Genomic DNA, 18,096 nt, shown 5'->3' on the forward strand with positions numbered 1-18,096 from the left:
CTTCCCTTCCCTTCCCTTCCCTTCCCTTCCCTTCCCTTCCCTTCCCTTCCCTTCCCTTCCCTTCCCTTCCCTTCCCTTCCCTTCCCTTCCCTTCCCTTCCCTTCCCTTCCCTTCCCTTCCCTTCCCTTCCCCTTTCCCTTCCTTTCCTTTCCCTTCCTTTCCTTTCCCTTCCTTTCCTTTCCCTTCCTTTCCTTTCCCTTCCTTTCCTTTCCTTTCCTTTCCTTTCCTTTCCTTTCCTTTCCTTTCCTTTCCTTTCCTTTCCTTTCCTTTCCTTTCCTTTCCTTTCCTTTCCTTTCCTTTCCTTTCCTTTCCTTTCCTTTCCTTTCCTTTCCTTTCCTTTCCTTTCCTTTCCTTTCCTTTCCTTTCCTTTCCTTTCCTTTCCTTTCCTTTCCTTTCCTTTCCTTTCCTTTCCTTTCCTTTCCTTTCCTTTCCTTTCCTTTCCTTTCCTTTCCTTTCCTTTCCTTTCCTTTCCTTTCCTTTCCTTTCCTTTCCTTTCCTTTCCTTTCCTTTCCTTTCCTTTCCTTTCCTTTCCTTTCCTTTCCTTTCCTTTCCTTTCCTTTCCTTTCCTTTCCTTTCCTTTCCTTTCCTTTCCTTTCCTTTCCTTTCCTTTCCTTTCCTTTCCTTTCCTTTCCTTTCCTTTCCTTTCCCTTCCTCTTCTCTTCTCTTCTCTTCTCTTCTCTTCTCTTCTCTTCTCTTCTCTTCTCTTCTCTTCTCTTCTCTTCTCTTCTCTTCTCTTCTCTTCTCTTCTCTTCTCTTCTCTTCTCTTCTCTTCTCTTCTCTTCTCTTCTCTTCTCTTCTCTTCTCTTCTCTTCTCTTCTCTTCTCTTCTCTTCTCTTCTCTTCTCTTCTCTTCTCTTCTCTTCTCTTCTCTTCTCTTCTCTTCTCTTCTCTTCTCTTCTCTTCTCTTCTCTTCTCTTTTTTTCCTGTCTTTCATGTTTATATTCTAATGCAGCTGGGAATTTGTCAGCAATATCTCTTATCAGAACTTCTTGCATTGTGACAAAATGTTTATAGAGACATTCTGTAGAGACAGAAAAGAACTTCTTAGTGCAGGGACTATTCCCTGTCTTGTAGCTTAACATTTTATTAGAGGTCATGAAATCAAGATATCACTTTAGCTAATGGCTAAAGCAGACCAAGAAAATCCTCTCCTTATCTCTCCCGCTCCTTTTCCTGCTGAGATATTTCTGTCAAGGTGAAGTTTTAGTGGCATTGAAGCATTTTGGCATTCCTCGGGAAAACCTGAATTTCTTTTGTGGAATACAGAAAGGCTTTTATATGTGAAAGTTACTGTTTCTGCTAGCAAAAATGTTAAAGCAGAAAGGTTTCAACCAAATTTACTAATAGCAGTGTGCTCTCTATTCCTATCTATTAATAGTGTATATTCTAGTCTGTACTTGAAATAGACATCTATTAATACAAGTTTCAGCCTCTGGATTTTTGTGTTCAGATCATTCCATTTGAATTCTCTTTGTTCGCAGATTTTTTCATTTCAGAGAGGCACTTGTTTTACCCTCCTGTCCTTTTTGCACTGAAGACCCTATCAGTCACCAGCTGTGAGCAGCAGCAACGTGCCACCGCCTCTCAGCATCTCATCCCTCTGCTGCCTTGGATTGGGTTGCAGCAATGTGCAGGTCATGGCTGTAGATGTCTATCTGACAGTGCGCTGGGGTAAGCAGCAGCAGCCAACAGAGCAGCAAGAAGGAGGGGAGGCCAACAACACGTTGTCTATTGGTGGCCCTGGCACTGGCAAGGGATGAGGTGAGGACAGGGCCTGCAGTGCTCCCGGGCAGAACACCTCACCCCTGCGCCTAGCACAGAACAGCTTCTGGTACAGCAGAGCCCAGCGGCCTCCAGCACGTTCTCGATTAAGCCATTATGCTTGTGACTAATTACTTAAATATCTGCTTTCCTTCTTATGTTCTCTCGAGAGGCTCCTGCCCTTGGGCTGACTCACAGCGAGCAGGTGCTGCTGGCACACACAGCATGGGCCTGGTCCTGCTCCTGCCAGGCCCACAGTCTTGGTGCATCTCCTTATCCGCAGTGTGGGCACTCACTGCCAGCCTCTGCCTTTGGGTTCTCACAAACACAGCATTCCCATCCAGAAGCTGCCTCATCCGATCCTAAAGACATCACCACTTTCAGTGTGGAGCTCTGCGTGTTATCGGGGCAGGGCCTGTGAGAAAGCTGTCAGCTGTGGGACCGGCAGAGAACCGAACTGCACTGCAGCTGTTACAGCTCTGACAAGTGAATCTTCCCTCTTCACCAAGTCAGCCTTTCTGAAGGAAGTGAGGCAGGGGGCCAAGCTCACACGGTGCTGCAGTGCAATAGTCACCAGAACACTGCTCCAAAATTGCAGGTCTTGCATGATCTGAGAGCAGAGAAATTTGGCAGGCTCAGCCCTGTGTATGCAGCTGAGTCCATGTACCGAGACGAGGCATGGGCTCCAGAGCAGAACCTTGCTTTGTATTGAGGGAGAGGTCAAGGAGAATACCAAGGGAAGGAGTTGTATTTCCTCAGGTATGGAATGGTTAAGGGGTTCTTGGCTGCAGTGCTGTCTCTGGGTGGATCCTCTCCCTTCTGGCAAAGCCCTGACATGATGGAGATATGGTCTGGGGAGCCATGAGCCGTGGCAGGTGACCATCCTCTTTTCCACCTCCTTCCCTTGGTGGCCCACACGTCACATCTCAATGTGGCAGTTCTGTCCGTCTCTGGAGAAGACAAGGACAGGCTGTGGAAGTGGGAAACATCACCCAAACAGATTCCTGCTGGCTCTACCCAGATGCTGGGCTTGAGCTGCTGGGGTTGAGATGTGCCAACCCAGCTGCTTCCCATGGGATGCTGCTGCTCAGAAGATACAGTTTGCAGCCCATGCCAGCTCTTTTCCAGCGCTGCTGTGCCCTTCCAGCCGTCCTTCCAGCAGCACAAAACATCAGTGCAGAGAGCTCTGCAGCTGGAAGAGCAATCACCTGTCTGTGAGGACCTCACACCACGTTATTAACATTTTGTGGCAAGTAAAACATCACCGGGAAAGACTTTCCTCTCCAGAGCAGGGGCATGGCTACGTTTGCATCAGGGCTGTGCTGAGCCAGCCGACAGATCTATACAATTTCCAGACCCGTTCCTTGCTTGTCCTTAGCTTTGGAGAGCAGATGCAGCACCACTGAGCTCATTCCTGCTTTTCCTTCCATATTAGGCAGACCCCTAAGTGTCGTGCCCTTCGCAGAGCTAACATGATCTCCAGATAGCAGCAGATGGCACTCGACGGCTTGTGTTGTGTCCATGACGCCTCACGCATGCATCACCCTTCTCTAGGCTTCGATTCCTTCACCTAATATCGCACCACACCACCTCATCCCTTCTGGGTGCCACTACTGGAACATGCCTTGTCTTGTGTTTGGAGATAGCTGGTTGCTACCTGCCGACGTGGGCTCCAAAGGAGCAGGTACCGCTTGGAGCAAGCTATTGGTGCTGTAAAGAAATGGTCCCCAACCATTCCCTTGCCCAGCTGCCTTCCTGTGACCAAACTCTAAAAAAGACAACAGAATGACTAACAAATGACATCTACACATCATTCATTTTGGCCTCTGCTGAAGCCTCCTCCTCCTTCCCATGCCATTGGGCTGTGCTGGAGTGAGATCATCCTCACCTGGTGCTTGTGGTGCTAAATATGATGACGGTGAGTGGCACTGGCAAGCATAACACATTGTCATGTGGTGGCCTTCTGCAGGACAAGTCTCGAGCAGATTTACCACAGCAGTCATTGGAAAGATAGAGCGTGCACAGGAGAGCACCTCGCCTAACAGATGTTCATCTGTAACGAGTGAAATCCATACAGAAACTCATCCTGGGAGCAGTAGGATTTTGAGCCATTGCAAGAGTCTGAAATATCTACGCAGCATATTTATCTTAGCCTCTGGCTTCAGCACTCAGCATGTCCTGCAGTCTGTAAGCACAGAGAGGGGTTTTCGCCTCTTCCTGGCAGAAGTAACAGCCTGGCAATTGCCTTCGTGTGATTAATGCAACCAAGCGTTAAGTGCGGTCAAAAAATGGGACAGTTCCTTGCTCGTGCAAACCCATCAACCCAGCGGTCGGTCTGGGTCAGGAGAGATGATTTATTTTCTGGTGGGCAGATATATAAAATGTGCTTTAATGCACAGAGAAGTGACTTAACCCCAGGTATGCAAAAACAAGGGGTTGATTTCACGTGGCTGATTCCTACAGATGAATCCATCATTTTGGCACTTGGTATAAACCAGAAGATTGGAAACAATGGGTGTGCTTGATAACAAAGAGTAGATTACATGGCTCACCTTCTTGGGCTGAAATACACCTTCTGCCTTTGTGGATGCCTTTATTCCCCAGCTGCTCAGAGACCCATTCCTACTCCAGGACCATGCAAAGACCATCAGCATAGCGCCTTGTGCCTCCTTGCAGTCCCTTCCAGCCCTCACTGCCCTCTGAATTTGCAGTCAGGACTTTTGCCCTCCATACCCATTTATTCAGAGACCTGGCAGAGTTTCACCAAAACTCTCTGTCTTCTCCAAACGTTGGGGAATGGTGGTGGCACCCTGAGATCTGCCAGCCTGGTGGGAATCATAGAATCACAAAATCATTCATGTTGGGAAACCCAGTAAGATCACCTAGTCCAACCATCGCCTTTCACATCTCTGACCACATCACCTTTAATGCCTGCAAGGCCAACTTCAAGGAGGAATGAACTCGAATCTGGGACATTTACGCCTTCCCCTCCGGTGGCAGAGCAGCCCTTCCAGCTAAGGGGAGAAGGTGTGCACTTAGCTCATAAAAATAAATAGTGTTCTCTGCTGCATTCCTGGACGTAATGTTTGCAGATCTGATATTCACTTGTGCCGCTGCAGCAAGCATTAGTTGGCTCAAATACTAAATATTTACATAGTGTGTGTCACGTGCGGGCTGCAAGGAGGGAAAGCATCATCGCTCCCACTTACAGGGGAGTTAAGTGACTTGTCTGTGGCTGCTCTGCAAAGACCCCAAGCAGGACCTACAAGTGAGCAGAGCCCTGGACACAGAGTGATCTCTTCCTCAGGGATTTGGGAGCTGTCATTTTTGGGAAAGGTGCCCCTTGGCAGTGGGAAAGGAACAATAGAGAGCTCAGTATGGGCAGTGTGTGCACTACAGGGGCATCATAGAGTTGCATGGCTTAATTTTGCATGGGACGCGGTGCCAGAGCGTTTGAAGAAGCAGCAGCTGCCCCTAACTCCAGAAATGACCCGGACTTCTGAGAAGACTCATCTCTTCCCACCGACGTGGCAAACAAATCATTGCTCTTTCTGTTGACAACAAGCCATAAATTACCCTGTTATATAAAAGGGACCGGCAGCCCAGAGAGCCGCGGCCAGGCCAGCGAGCAGGGAGCTTGCTTCATCCAGGAGGGGCAAAATCCTGCGTTGAAGGGAGGTGCCCCCAGCTTACCCAGCAGCACGCTGGCTTTCTATAGGCTTCTGCAGTAAAGGTCGCGTAGATGGCTTGAGAACAGCTCACCCCGCTCGCTGCATGTCATACGAATGCAGCCGAAAGTCTCCCAGGACTGGTTGTCTCCTGCATGTTTATTTTATTCAGTGGTATCATGTCAGTGTGTCTGCCTAAATATAGCTTCTGTGAAGAGCATTTCTAAGTTTCCTGTTACAGTTTCACTCACAGTTACCTTACAGTAAATGGAGGAAAATCAATGTAAGCTCCATTACGCGCCGTGTCTAAATGTGCCTTGCTGGAAATTCTGCCCGGATTGATTCTCTTCCCATGGAAACCTCGTGCCCTGCCTGCCCCCCTCCCTCTCCCTTCTCCTTTATGTTTTTTTGTTGGAATAAACCACAACTTTATCATTTCAAAGCCCTTGCTCTCCTTTATCTGACGTGCCCTGCAGATAAGCCGCTCGGAGGAACTGACGGTGCAGAAACCATAGAGTCCCTGGGCAGAGTTGCCACTGTAAAGCCCAGATTAATTGACTTCATGTGGCATTTGGACATGACCATATCGGCAGCTTAGACGGAGTAAATTGAGCAGAAGGGTCAAATTCAAGGTAATCTCTGAATAGCAAACATTAGCCCAGAGATTGCTTTTGTCCTTTACGGCCCACAAATAGCGAGAAAATGATGGCTTTAAAAGTGTATTCCCTCCTCCGTGGTGTTCAAACACAGCTCCTTTACCCGTCCCTTCCAGAGGCTTGGATCTACAGCTACGCAACAAAAATACTATTATCATATCCCCGCGGTGTCGGTATCAGCCTCCAGTAAACAATCACAGCTATAAAATGATCCAACAGATGTTCTGCTGGTGAGGAGTAGTCTGAAATAGAAAGTCTAAAAATACGTTGGCAGGACCAACTCACACCCTCATTCTGCTGCCAGGCTCTGCCATTTCAGGCCCACAGTTGGCTCCCTGGTCCCCAAGTGTAGGCAGCGCTGTGGCCATCAGCACGTGGGGGGATGTGGCCAATAGGGCCAGCACTGGCCACCCAAAGGGCTGTCCTGGTCCTAAACCTGTGCCTATGAGACTGAGGGCTGTTACTATGTGCCCCTCAGATAGCTCAGTAACCCAACAACAAGGGCTCTGCCAGTGCTAATGGACTTTCAGAAATGGTACATATTGGTGTATATGTTCAAAAACTTGGATGTGTAGAATGTAACACTCAGAGGGGTGCCGTTGGTATGTGTGAAAAGCAAAGCAAATTGCCTCGGCTGATGTAGGGAAGCGGGATGGGTTATGGTGGAGGAAGAGGAAGGCATGGCCTTGAGGGGCAAAGAACAATACTTGGTGATACTGCTGGGGAGCTGAGGCTGGACCTGGGGCTCCTGCACTCCTGTTGTGGGTGCCCAGCCCCCGGTTCAGCAGAGCTACTTCATCAAGAGATTTATTTTTCATTATTATCATTTTTTCCACATTTCTACAGCCTGGGGCTGAGCCAAAAGGACAGCACAGAGCCCACAGGGGTTAAGAAGTAGCTCTACATAACCACGTCTATGAAAACCTGGAGACAAATGCAGGGTTATGTTGTGCTTCTTTGAAAGGAGAGACCTAAAATGCATATTGGGGACATCCGCTCTGCAGAGAAGAGGGCTGCAGGCAGGAGGGCCCCAAAGAGGGACCCTATAGACCATCACCATCGGGTCCTAGGGGGCTCATTGCAGCAAGTGAGGAGCAGGTGACAGTGCTCCTTTTGGCCTCCGGTTGTACTATCTCAGGCTCTGATCCTATCAGACCTCGTGAGCCAAACAAGATGAGGCCACAGCAGCAGCTGGCTGGGAGATTTCCAGGAAAAAGCAGCGAGCAGTCAGTGCTCTCCTGCCTTACAGACCAGGCACTGCTCAGCACAGCTCAGAGCAGGGCCTGAGGAGGGTCCTGAGGACTCATCCATCTGCACGCTCCATCCAACGCCTTCCTGAGGTGCTGCCCGGGATGCCATCTTCCTCTGCGAAAGAAATCAATGCATCCAGAGGATGTTAAAGGATATAAGCTGGTGTGCTCTGTCTTCTACGATGACCCACGCCTCTCTGATTTATCACTGATTAGTTCTTGCTCCCTGGGCAGTTGCTTTATTTTTTAAGTTTCACAGAGGCTTCAGGCTGAACTCCTACACCCCAACCAGAATTTGTATTGCTTCAGCTTCCCGACATGGGTTAAAATCAGTAACATGAAAGTTTATTTTAAACACTTTGGTTTATCAAAGCAATTTTCTCAGCATTCCAGAGTGCTGTCTTTTTTTTTTTCCCCCACTGTTATTTGCAATGCATTAGGTGCAGTGAAAGTGTTTCACAATCCCATTTGCTTTCAAAACCCTTTCTACCAAACCCTGCAGTGAGGGTGTAATTCATTGGGTGGAAAGCAAACATTGGCCCCAAGGTGCAGCGTGTGCAAAGGAGCTCAGACACCCACAGGTTTTGCTAAAATAGAGTTGTAGTGTGTCACTGTCCTGCAGCAGCTTGCTGGTCTTGTGCAGTTCCTATTAAAGCTGTAGAATATATCAGTGCTTTTAAATAAACTCTTTCTCAGCCAATTGCTCTGCCCTCAGCTGATGTCTGCAAATGCATTGTGTCGTTATCAGCTGAATCAATGCATGTGCAGATTTTCTGGAGCACAGCACCTGAAAGGGAAGAGCAGACATTTCTGCAGGTAAGAAGGGTTTGCAGGAGGCAGGGTGGGGGCATAGATTTGATGCACCAGCCCTGCAGGTGAGTCCCCTAATGAGGGCAGCTGGGTTGTACGTGCATGGCACCCTGCTGTGCTGCAGCCCTGCCAGAGCTGTGCAAAGCAGGATTTGGGAAGCTGATCCACAACCGCTGCAGACTCACCGCTGCGATGCAGTTTGCAGCCATACACGCAGCAGGTTTTGAATTTTCACTTCTGAAAATCAGGTCAGCTCTCAGGTGTCAAATGTGGCATTCGAAGTCTAATTTTAGGCTCGCGGCTTCTGAAAGCATCCCTGTACATGCTCGGCTCTGCCCAGCTTCTGCAGGCTGGCAGGGAAATTTGCATCAGGGAGCTTTCACTGTCTGCACACAGACAGATGCACAAAGATGACCCGGATAGAGCGGCCTCCGAGAAGGCAACACAAGCAAAAAATGCAGAATCGGTGATTTGCTTCTCAGCACAACTTTGGGGCCAAACCCACAGAAGTCCATGTGCTGGGAACTGCTTGTAGAGACAGCCCACACCCCAGCCTGCAGATGGAGGGTCAGGGTGAGGTGTGTGAGGAGCTGCTGGTCCCGGTAACTGAGCCCACTGCTGCGGGGAGCTGAGGGCTGCAGAACAGGGAGGTGGGAGCAGGGATGGAGGGGAGGCTGCAGGGAAGGAGGGGTGACCGCTCACCACGATCGTGTCCATAACTGATCCTCTGACGTGACCCCTGGGTTATCTCAGGATGCAGATTAGCAAAGCCCTTGTTTGCAAAGGACAGTTCTTTTACAGTGGTGTGAGTTATCTGAGATGCCGGCAATATGCATGAAAATACAATACTTGGAGCTCCTCGATGCAAAGGGCTGTGATGTGATAGCGAGATACATGTTATAGGGCCTTAAATCATGTCTGCAGCACTGATTACAAATTCCCATAGTCCTGCCTCAGCATGCACCGGGATCGGGGTCAGACCTGGAAAAGATTCCCTGCAGATGGACGATTCGAGTGCTCCAAATTCCTGCATGGACTCCAGGAGAGGACTTTGCTTATGTGCTGCCTTCATTTTCCTTTTACTTTTTCCCTTCCGGCCCTGGCAGATGTGTGGGACGCAGCAGTTGAATCCCAGCCCTTTGCCTCTTTGGTTCTCCTGGGCTGACCTTCGGAGGATGTTTTGAATATCATCTCTATACATAAATGGCAGCATTGCTTTGCCGTAAGCTCTGCTCCTGTACGTCACATCCAGGCTGAAAACCATGGGATGTTTGAGGCCACTGCTCTGAGAGCATCCAGGGAGGTGCCATAGAAGTAAAACAACTTCTGAGCCCTCCCATGTGGACACCAACACCACGCACAGGGATTGTTTTCAGCAGCTCTGCATCAGTAAAGGGGAGCAAAGTGCTTATATCTGAATGTAGTGACTTAAGGATAAAAACTCTTCATGTCTCCAAGAAAACCCTAAGTGCTTGAGGCTCCCTACTGCTCTTCTTTAAATGACCCTTTCTTAAAGAAGACCCAGTGGGCATGCTGGAGATGACTGCAGATAGGGGAGCTAATTAGTTTGCAACCTGCAGCTGCGAATATGAAACGTGGGGAGAAGCTAGTTGTTTTACCTAACTCTGCAGCTCTAAAGAGGAAATAATGCAACCAGGACCACTGGGGTAGCCCCAGGGCTGCTGATAAGCAGCAGGGTTAGGGCAGGAAGACAACATCTCTCTGCAGGCAGTCACCAACAGAGCTGGAGATGCACTCCTGGACAGAGGGAGGGTCCTGGGGGGAGAGCAGAGGTGAGTGTGCTCCTGACGGGAATCACAGAATGGCCTGGTTTGAAAAGGACCTCAAAGATCATCGAGTTTCAACCCCCCTGCCATGGGCAGGGTTGCTAACCATCAGACCAGGCTGCCCAGAGCCACATCCAGCCTGGTCTTGAATGCCTCCCGGGATGGGGCATCCACAAGAGAAAAGAGATTGTCCAAAGGAGGGCTATGAAGGTGGGGAAGTGTCCGAAGCCTTGCAGCACAGCTGGGTTTAACTGCACTCATTCAGAGTGCTGCTCTGCTGCTGGCTGTGAGCAAAATGAGAGCTTTCGCCTCCTGTGCCTGTAATTAGGCTGCACAGAAGGCAAAATATTCCATGATGACAACTTGAGAGCTGAAAGAAATAGGTCTTAGCAGACGCTGATTTGCAGGATAAACAAATCAGTTGGGCTCAGGTTCGTCCCCTCTGCCGCTGACGTTCTTTGTTCTTTGATTTAAAGTGTCAAATACAGCACTTGTGCCGCACACGAGTGACAAAAGCCAGGACAGACCCATAAATCTGCAAGCAGAGCATACACCCAGTGCCCCCGGAGGTCTGCTGCTTTTGTCTATCATCCTCGGGCCTGGAGGAGCTTGGCGCTTACGCAGGGCTGCCGTTCCATAAAGCAGAACTCCATTTTCAAAGCTCTAACAGCTTGCAAGTGAAACGATTGCCTTTGATGCTGAGCTCTCCCAGGATTACCGGGCTGTATTAGGTTGTACAAGTAAGCAGATTGAGCTTTGTTAATTTAAACTCTCAGTCTCCAAATTTGAGGGGGGAGCGGGGGGTGATGAGGGGAGGCAGATGCTTGTCCTGCCCCATCCCATCCCACTGCTCTGGTATTGCCATTCCAGCACAGATCACAGTGCTGCCCCTGGCCCCCATCCCATTTGAAATGACGTCCCTTATAGAGGTTCGTTTGTGACGCGATGTGGAGATGTGGCATTTGGGGTCGTGGTTTAATGGGCGTGGTGGTGATGGGTTGATAGTTAGACTTGGTGATCTTAAAGGTCTTTTCCAACCTTAACGATCCTATGATTGCATGGTTCTATTATTTTAGGAGAGAGTGGGACCCACAAACCAGGGTCAGGTGCTGGGCCCCTCCCTGCTGTTGCCCCATCACTTGGCGCTGGGGCTTTCCTTGAGGACTGGAAAGCCCAAGTTCATCAAGTTAATTAAATGGAAGCCGCTCAGAAATGAGTTCAGCTGAAAGCAGACAAGGAAATAAATTACTAAGTGATGCCTCCTGAAGACACGTGCTCTTCTGTGAAGTTGAGCTTGGGTTTGAAAGGACTTTGCCTCCTTTAGAGGTCTGTGGCTGCTCTGACTTCCAGGTTTAAACCGAGACATAATTCAGCCCTTTTAATAATTAAAAGGCATTTGAGTCTCCTTAGTCCAGAGGAGCAGATAAGCAGCTTTTTGAGCACTAAAACTCAGGCTGGTTTTATAAGGGGCATTAGTGCAATGGTCTTCCAGTGTTCAGTAATAGGAATATTAACGTACAGACAGGCTTAGAGGAATCATCTAATATTCTATCTTCTGGCATTTACGGTTTTTAAACATCAGTCCCACTCAGCGTGGATGCTGCTGCACGCCCCCAAGCCAAGGGAAGGGAAGCCAGGAGTTGGACTCGATGATCCTTGTGGGTCCCTTCCAGCTCAGGATATTCTATGGCTCTGTGATAATAAATAGTGCTGAGCGTGATGGGGCTGCGCGATGTGCTCATAGCTCTGCTCGGTGGGGTCGGGCTCTCCAACACCATCCTTAAGCCCATCCTGGAGCTGCCACCCTGTCCCAACCCTCTGCCGCTCACGCAGTGGGCGATAGCTGGAGCCCCGTGCTGGGCAGCCGCTTGCATCAGCCCCGTTTCTCTGAAAAAGAAGCTAAAAATAGGCAGGGAGCTGTGCCATGGGCTGTGTGCTGCCCGAGCCAGGCTTGTTTCACATTGCAGCAGCGCTGGGACTCCAGCCCACAACACGAGGGCAGCGGGATGGGCACCTTCGTTAGGGCCGGGGCGGTAACGGGGAGGATCGGGGAGGTCTCAGTTTCTTTATCTCCTGTAAGAAGGTTTGTGCCATAAGACGATACCTTGCTGCAGGGCAGTCTGGTCAAGTGGAAATCAACACTGGCTAAGTAAAGGCTGATCATCCTGCTTAGAGACTTGAATTAAAAAGCTTTGCCAATCAGCTTTGATTGATAGAAAAAGGACGGGGCATTAGGATCAGCCACGGGGCTGCAGGGAGCGGGACCGTCCCCTCCAATTTTTTGCTTCTTTTTGTGCTCGCTGACACCTCCCATTAATCTGGCTGGGAGCTGAGCTATATTGGTAACTGCAGGGTATTTACACATTGCTTTTGCCAGCAAGAAAAGAAATCTGCCCATTAGTGTCCATCTAGGAGCTAAATCCTCTGCTGGAGGAGCTGTCACTGCTCTGACAAATAGAACCGCTAATGTTGCCCAGTGCCTGGGCTGAAAGCCCCTGGAATCAACCCCTATTCCTTGGTTATAGCAGTATTACTTTGTCTGTGCTCACTGCGGACACCGGGATCAGAGCAGTAGAAGGCACAAAGCCAAGCAAAGGCAGCAGGGCCTCCTTCAGCCCTCGTCCCCCCAAACTCACGTTCTTCCCAGGAAGAGTGGCGATGCAGTGGCACAGCTGCCCAGGGAATGGTGGGGTCACCGTCCCTGGAGGTGTTCAAAAACCATGGAGATGTGGCACTGAGGGACGTGGGCAGTGGGCACGGTGGGGTGGGGTGGGGTTGGACTGGGTGATCTTAGTGGTCTTTTCCAGCCTTAATGTTCCTGACTGCTCTCACCTGGCTGGGAGCCCATCACAGCCCCTCCCTGCTCCGTAGAGGCAGCACGCAGTGGTGTGCCTCACCTGCACGCTGAATAGGAAAGGAGGGTTTAAGATACCCTGTGTTTGGTTTTCCCGATCCCATTGCCAAAGAAACACCCCGAAAGTGCAGGGTGGGATTGGGGAGCCCAAAGGAAAGGAGGTTACGAAAGGAGCTGTGGGTTATCGGAGTGAGTGCATTCCTGCGGGGCAGGGCAGCCAGGGCTGCTTTCGGAAAGGCCGGGAGGTGTTTGCACAGCACCCACTGCTTGTCCCAAGAACATTTCTTAAATTGTTTCTAGCACTTTGGAGTGCTTGGTTGTGCCTTGTCTGCTTATTTTGCTGATTACTGCACGAGCGAAAGCGCTTTGGAGGTGGCCGCCATCACGATTACAGCAACGTTCCTCTCTTGTAAAATGATCTAATCAAGTTGCTGTTAAACGCTCTACTCCTCACACCCCCACCCGGCACTCAACCCCAGGCAACAAAAGAGGAGCACACGCACTTTTATTTTAGTGGGGTTGGGGCATGAGGGAAGCTGCTCCTTGCCGTCCCTGCATCATAAAATCATTAAGGTTGGAAAAGCCCACTAAGATCACCTAATCCAACCACCAACCCACCCCCACCATGCCCACCGACCACGTCCCTCAGTGCCACATCCTCACAGTTCTTCAACACCTGCAGTGATGGTGACCCTATCACCTCCCTACGCAGCTGTGCCGATGCATTGCGGCTCTTTCCGAGAAGGAATATTTCCTAATATCCAACCCAAACCTCCTCTGGAGCAGCTTAAGGCCGTTACCTCTTGTGCTATCGCTGTTACCTGGGAGAAGAGGCCGACCTCCCAAGACAGCCCATTTTCTTCATAGCACAGCGTCCAAAAGGGTTTTCAGAGCACCACTGCTTTTGAATGTTTTATTAGAGACCAAAGCCAGCACAGGATATTGCATTGTCCAGCAGCAAAGCAATGCAGGGCAGGGTTTAGAAGTGCATGGCTGTATTTCCAGGTCTGAGGCAGGCGAGAGAGCTCTGAGCACCACAAATCTGGGCCATTTAGCTATGGACTGACTGCTGCTGCTGCCTCGTAATTTATCTGGAGAGCAGTTAAAGCCCTTGTAAAAATGTGTTCCTGATTACAGAATGAGACAGGCTCTCAAGAATTACACAGTTCCAGGAGTTGAGGAGTAACTTTTGCGGAAGGATTTATATGAACATCATTTTGGTTTATATCAAGCAAAATCCCACGTAATCCAGTGCGAAGGAAAACTACCACTGGAAACCTGCTGCAAACTGTACGGCAGGCAGCTGCATCCTTCTTTAAACCGAATGTGAGTGGGGGCCGTGCATCCCTGGGTGCAGCAGAGTGAGCGCAATCCTCTTTGGAAAGGCTGGGCGCAGATTGGGGCTGGACTCAGCACCGCAGTGGAGGTGAGCCCGTCCCACCCCACGTCCCTTCTTGGGAACCACAAGGGCCTTATCCCGACCCCTCCGTAACTGCTGCACGCTCCAGGCCACGGCTCCGAGCGGCTTCAAACAAGCGCTAATCTGCAGAGCCTGCGAAGGGGGACCGAAGGAGCGGGCAGCACAGCGGGAGCCGCGCACACAGACTTTTATGGCCACAAAGGCCAAGTCGCACCTGCTGACGGTTGTGAATAGACTTGCAGACAGCACCAGGTGTGCCATTTCAACAGATTTCACAACTGGGCGTGCCTTTCATCTATCTATAGAGCTACGGCCAGCGGATGGAGCCTGCTCGGCAATTGTCCTAATTTAGCAAAAATCCCATTCGGCCGGTGGGCCGCCCTGCGCGGTCCGCGCGCGTTTGAGGAGCAATTATATCGGTTGCCCTTGGGCTGGCCCCAGCCCTGCGGGGAGTTGGGGCACGCTGCCTTTGTCCGCGGCGGGGAGGGATGGAAATGAGGCAGCGGGCAAAAAGGCGAGCGGCCGCCGGCGGGGAGCAGCCCTGCAGCCGGGGCACCCGGCCCAGGATTCGTCATTCAGCAATCGTGCTGGTAGGTGTCATACAAATGTGGCAAGAAAGAACAAAAATAAACAACATCCGCGTGCTCGCAAAGTACTGGCCGTGTCGTTTCTGCCATCTCGTAGCAAACCTGATGGCGACTTCACATCCACAATTGTATCATTTCTAACACAGCTTGTTTTATCGTTTCGGTATCGTTAGATTCTCTCCGTATCCCAAAGCCACATCGGGAAGATTAGAGATGCTAAGGTTTGCTTTTTAAGTGTGGTCTGATCGATTGTGCTCAATAAAAGAAAGACGCTGATCTCATGGGGAAGGCGGGATGAGATCAGATAAGGTTTTTGTAATCCGGAGTCAGTATTCATTACCAGCAAATGGGGACTCTGTTTTATTCCGAATGCGGGCTCTCCGTGGCCATATGTGTGGTGGCACGTCCGAAGGATGGGTCTGAAATGCAGACGTGATTTCAAGATTCCATTAGAAGCACTTTTCTCCTGCCTGGGCTTGGCCGATGTATATCAGATTTGCTCTAATTATGATCTCTGAAATGAGCCCCGATGAAAAAAAAAAAGTGGGATCTGAATTGCTCTTGTTGTATTTTTGTATATATGAATCATCTACCATTTGGAAAAAAGTTCAAACCCTTTCTCCTGCATTTTCAAACCGTCCTAATTACTCATAAAGATCACCACCAAAATTAACAGGGAAGAAGGAAAAGGATGAACGTACTTTAAACTCTGTCCAATGGACCGCGTCCAGGGGAGGGACGGACTAAGCAGCCTCCTGCTCACTGCAGCAGCAGTGTGGGTGAGATTTGGGAAGTCTGGCACTGCCCTCAGTCCTCTCCCAACACCGACACTCCTGGAGAGGCAAGGCACTATCAGTAACCGATATTTTATTCAGTTCTGAAGGCCTCAGCAGCAATAGGATGCATACGAAGTACTGTAGTGATGCACAACAATGGAGACTGTGCCCTAAAACAACTTCCAATGTAAATACATCAGACAGACAAAATTTATTTACTTGTCATGACTACTCGGCCCTCGACTGTCCACAGACCAGGAACAGCTCAATGCAACTGTGCTGAACTCTCATGAGAGGTGCCCAACTCCACAGGTTGCCACCGCTCTCTCCAGTTGCTTTTCAATGAGCTTTCCTCCCTTCAGCACAAGAGGAGAGCACCAGCTTTAAAGGCTTCTTATTTATATTAATTTATTAAGCACCTTTTTAGATCTGCAGCAATTTCAAATCATTTCCCTACCGCATTTATTCCAGCTGCTATGTGAAAGTTTGCACATTCCCACTACTCGTCTTCTAAAAATACTTCATACCTCCACAGCCCTACAAGTACAGATAATGCAGACGTCTTAATTAACACTAACTCAGTGAATAACATAAACAACTCTGTAATTAAATGTCCTGACTTGATTCTCTCTCATTCATGCTATTAACAGTTTCACGTGACAAACAGTACACATCTAAATCATGCTGGCAGAATAATATACATTTCAATTAGACCACTTTATTAAATCAAATTGTGCTGCTCAGTATGTCTGTGCAAGCTGCATGGCCTTCAGTGTAAACTGCACAAATGATGATAAAGTCTCTCATTAAAGCACTTCTGACTGCTAGGTTTCAAGGAACGTTATCAGAGGGGGAACTCCCACTCTTCCCATTTTGGTGATAAGGAATCTGAGACCACAGAGAAATCACTTGTGTTAGTTACCTTGGAGTCAAATGAGAAGAATTTGGCCTCTCAGGTCCTACTCCAGAGGACAAAGTTTGATCTAATTAAGCAAGTACTATCCATAAAACAAACAAAGAAACATGTGTTCCCCTAGAAACCCCCCATCACTCACCCCCACCACTGCTGCTCAGCGTTCTGCTGGGAGCAAACAGAAGTAAGCAGCCTTACAGCTGGTCTATTGTCAGAATGACATGTTAGCAAAAGGATTTACAGACATGTTTGCTTATGAAATAAAGGTCTGCATGTTCAGAAATGCAAGCATTTTCTCTGGTACAGGAGCTACACAGAGAAAGCTGTTCCCTGAAAGCTGTGCAGAACTCAACAACATAGTTAGGATATCTGTCACTACGAAGCTGTGCTGCCTTCCCCAAAATATTAGGACAAACAGCTCTGAGAGCTCCAGTGAATACACAGCTGCCAGTATGTACAGCCAACAGCAACAGGCTGGCATAGCAGCTGCACCGTGGCCCTGAGCATCTCTTCAAAACAGTGGTAGAGCAGTGCCATGAAAAAGGAGCACCAGGCACATTTCCTTAGCCTTTGACTGAGAATTAATACTTGACTCCCAGAGACAAATATTGGCCCCAGTGCAGCTCATCAGATTTTTGCTAATGATGGATTACTTCAGACTTTACTTCAGATTTTAATTCCAAATTTATACCGAGAGTGATTTGAAAACTGTAGCAAGGTGAGTTGATGAAGGCAGGCAGACTTGCATTTTCCTGTGCCTACAGAACCAGCAGATCTTCTCTTGAAATCAGGGTGCTTTGATATTACTTTTTGGTAGCTTGGGTGCTATGTTATTTTGGAACCACGTGAAGCTGAAGATGACACCCATTGTCTTCGGAAGTGTCTCATCATAAGCAAACTTCATGGAGTCTTCTAAAGGTATTTCTACAACTTCAATCAGCTCTCCTTCCTCGGGTTGGCCACCTCCTCCACTTGTTTTCATCTGGTCTGTTACTTCTGCATAAAACAACGTCTGCCTGGAACCTGTCACACCTACTCCAGACCTGGAAAAAAGCAAAGGAAACTTTTAGACAAAAAGCGGTATCTGGAGACCTGAATCCTTAACTTGGGTCCCTAAGCAATGCCAGAACACGTCCCGACTCTCTGTCACTGTCATTTAGAGCTTTCAAAAGCAATTTGTTAATATGGAAATTGAATACAACTTTCATGTCAAAATACCATCAGTTTTGAATACAGTTGCATATTAAGTAGTTCCATCTTCAAATATATTCTGCGACTTTGGGGGAAGCATTAGTGTGAGGGAAGATAAAAAACATTTTCTTAATTGGTGAACAGTTGTTCTACATATACTGAAGTCAACAGAAGTTCTTTCAATTAATCTTGGTGAGAACAGGACTGCACCATGACCCACAGAGATCTACAAACAACAGAGTGAAGCTCCTCAGTGTATCTGTATGCTATTACGCTACATTTGCTTACTTGTTTTTACACAAATATTTAGATTTTTCACTCTTAAGAAGATTAGGTCCATTCACAGCTGGAGTCCTCTGTTCATGGACTGGAGAAGTACAATAGAAAGGCAGCTTGAAAGTCTTTCTCTATCCTTCCTGAACTT

The 18,096-nt window shown here is 48.8% G+C and overlaps 1 protein-coding gene across 10 annotated transcripts in view; it reads right to left on the minus strand.

Annotated features, from left to right (window-relative positions):
- Window positions 1-15,959: 15,959 nt before the first annotated feature.
- NUDT14 (nudix hydrolase 14) overlaps window positions 15,960-18,096 on the minus strand; it is a 51,104-nt gene continuing 48,967 nt past the window's right edge. For all 10 annotated transcript variants that reach the window (NM_001006490.3, XM_046941845.1, XM_046941848.1 and 7 more), the window contains one exon: window positions 15,960-17,524. In NM_001006490.3, coding sequence (NP_001006490.1) covers window positions 17,269-17,524 — 256 coding nt within the window. In that variant the 3' untranslated portion in view covers window positions 15,960-17,268. The remainder of the gene's footprint in view (window positions 17,525-18,096) is intronic.

Source organism: Gallus gallus, chromosome 5 (genome assembly GCF_016699485.2).
Source record: "Gallus gallus isolate bGalGal1 chromosome 5, bGalGal1.mat.broiler.GRCg7b, whole genome shotgun sequence".
NCBI lineage: Eukaryota > Metazoa > Chordata > Aves > Galliformes > Phasianidae > Gallus > Gallus gallus.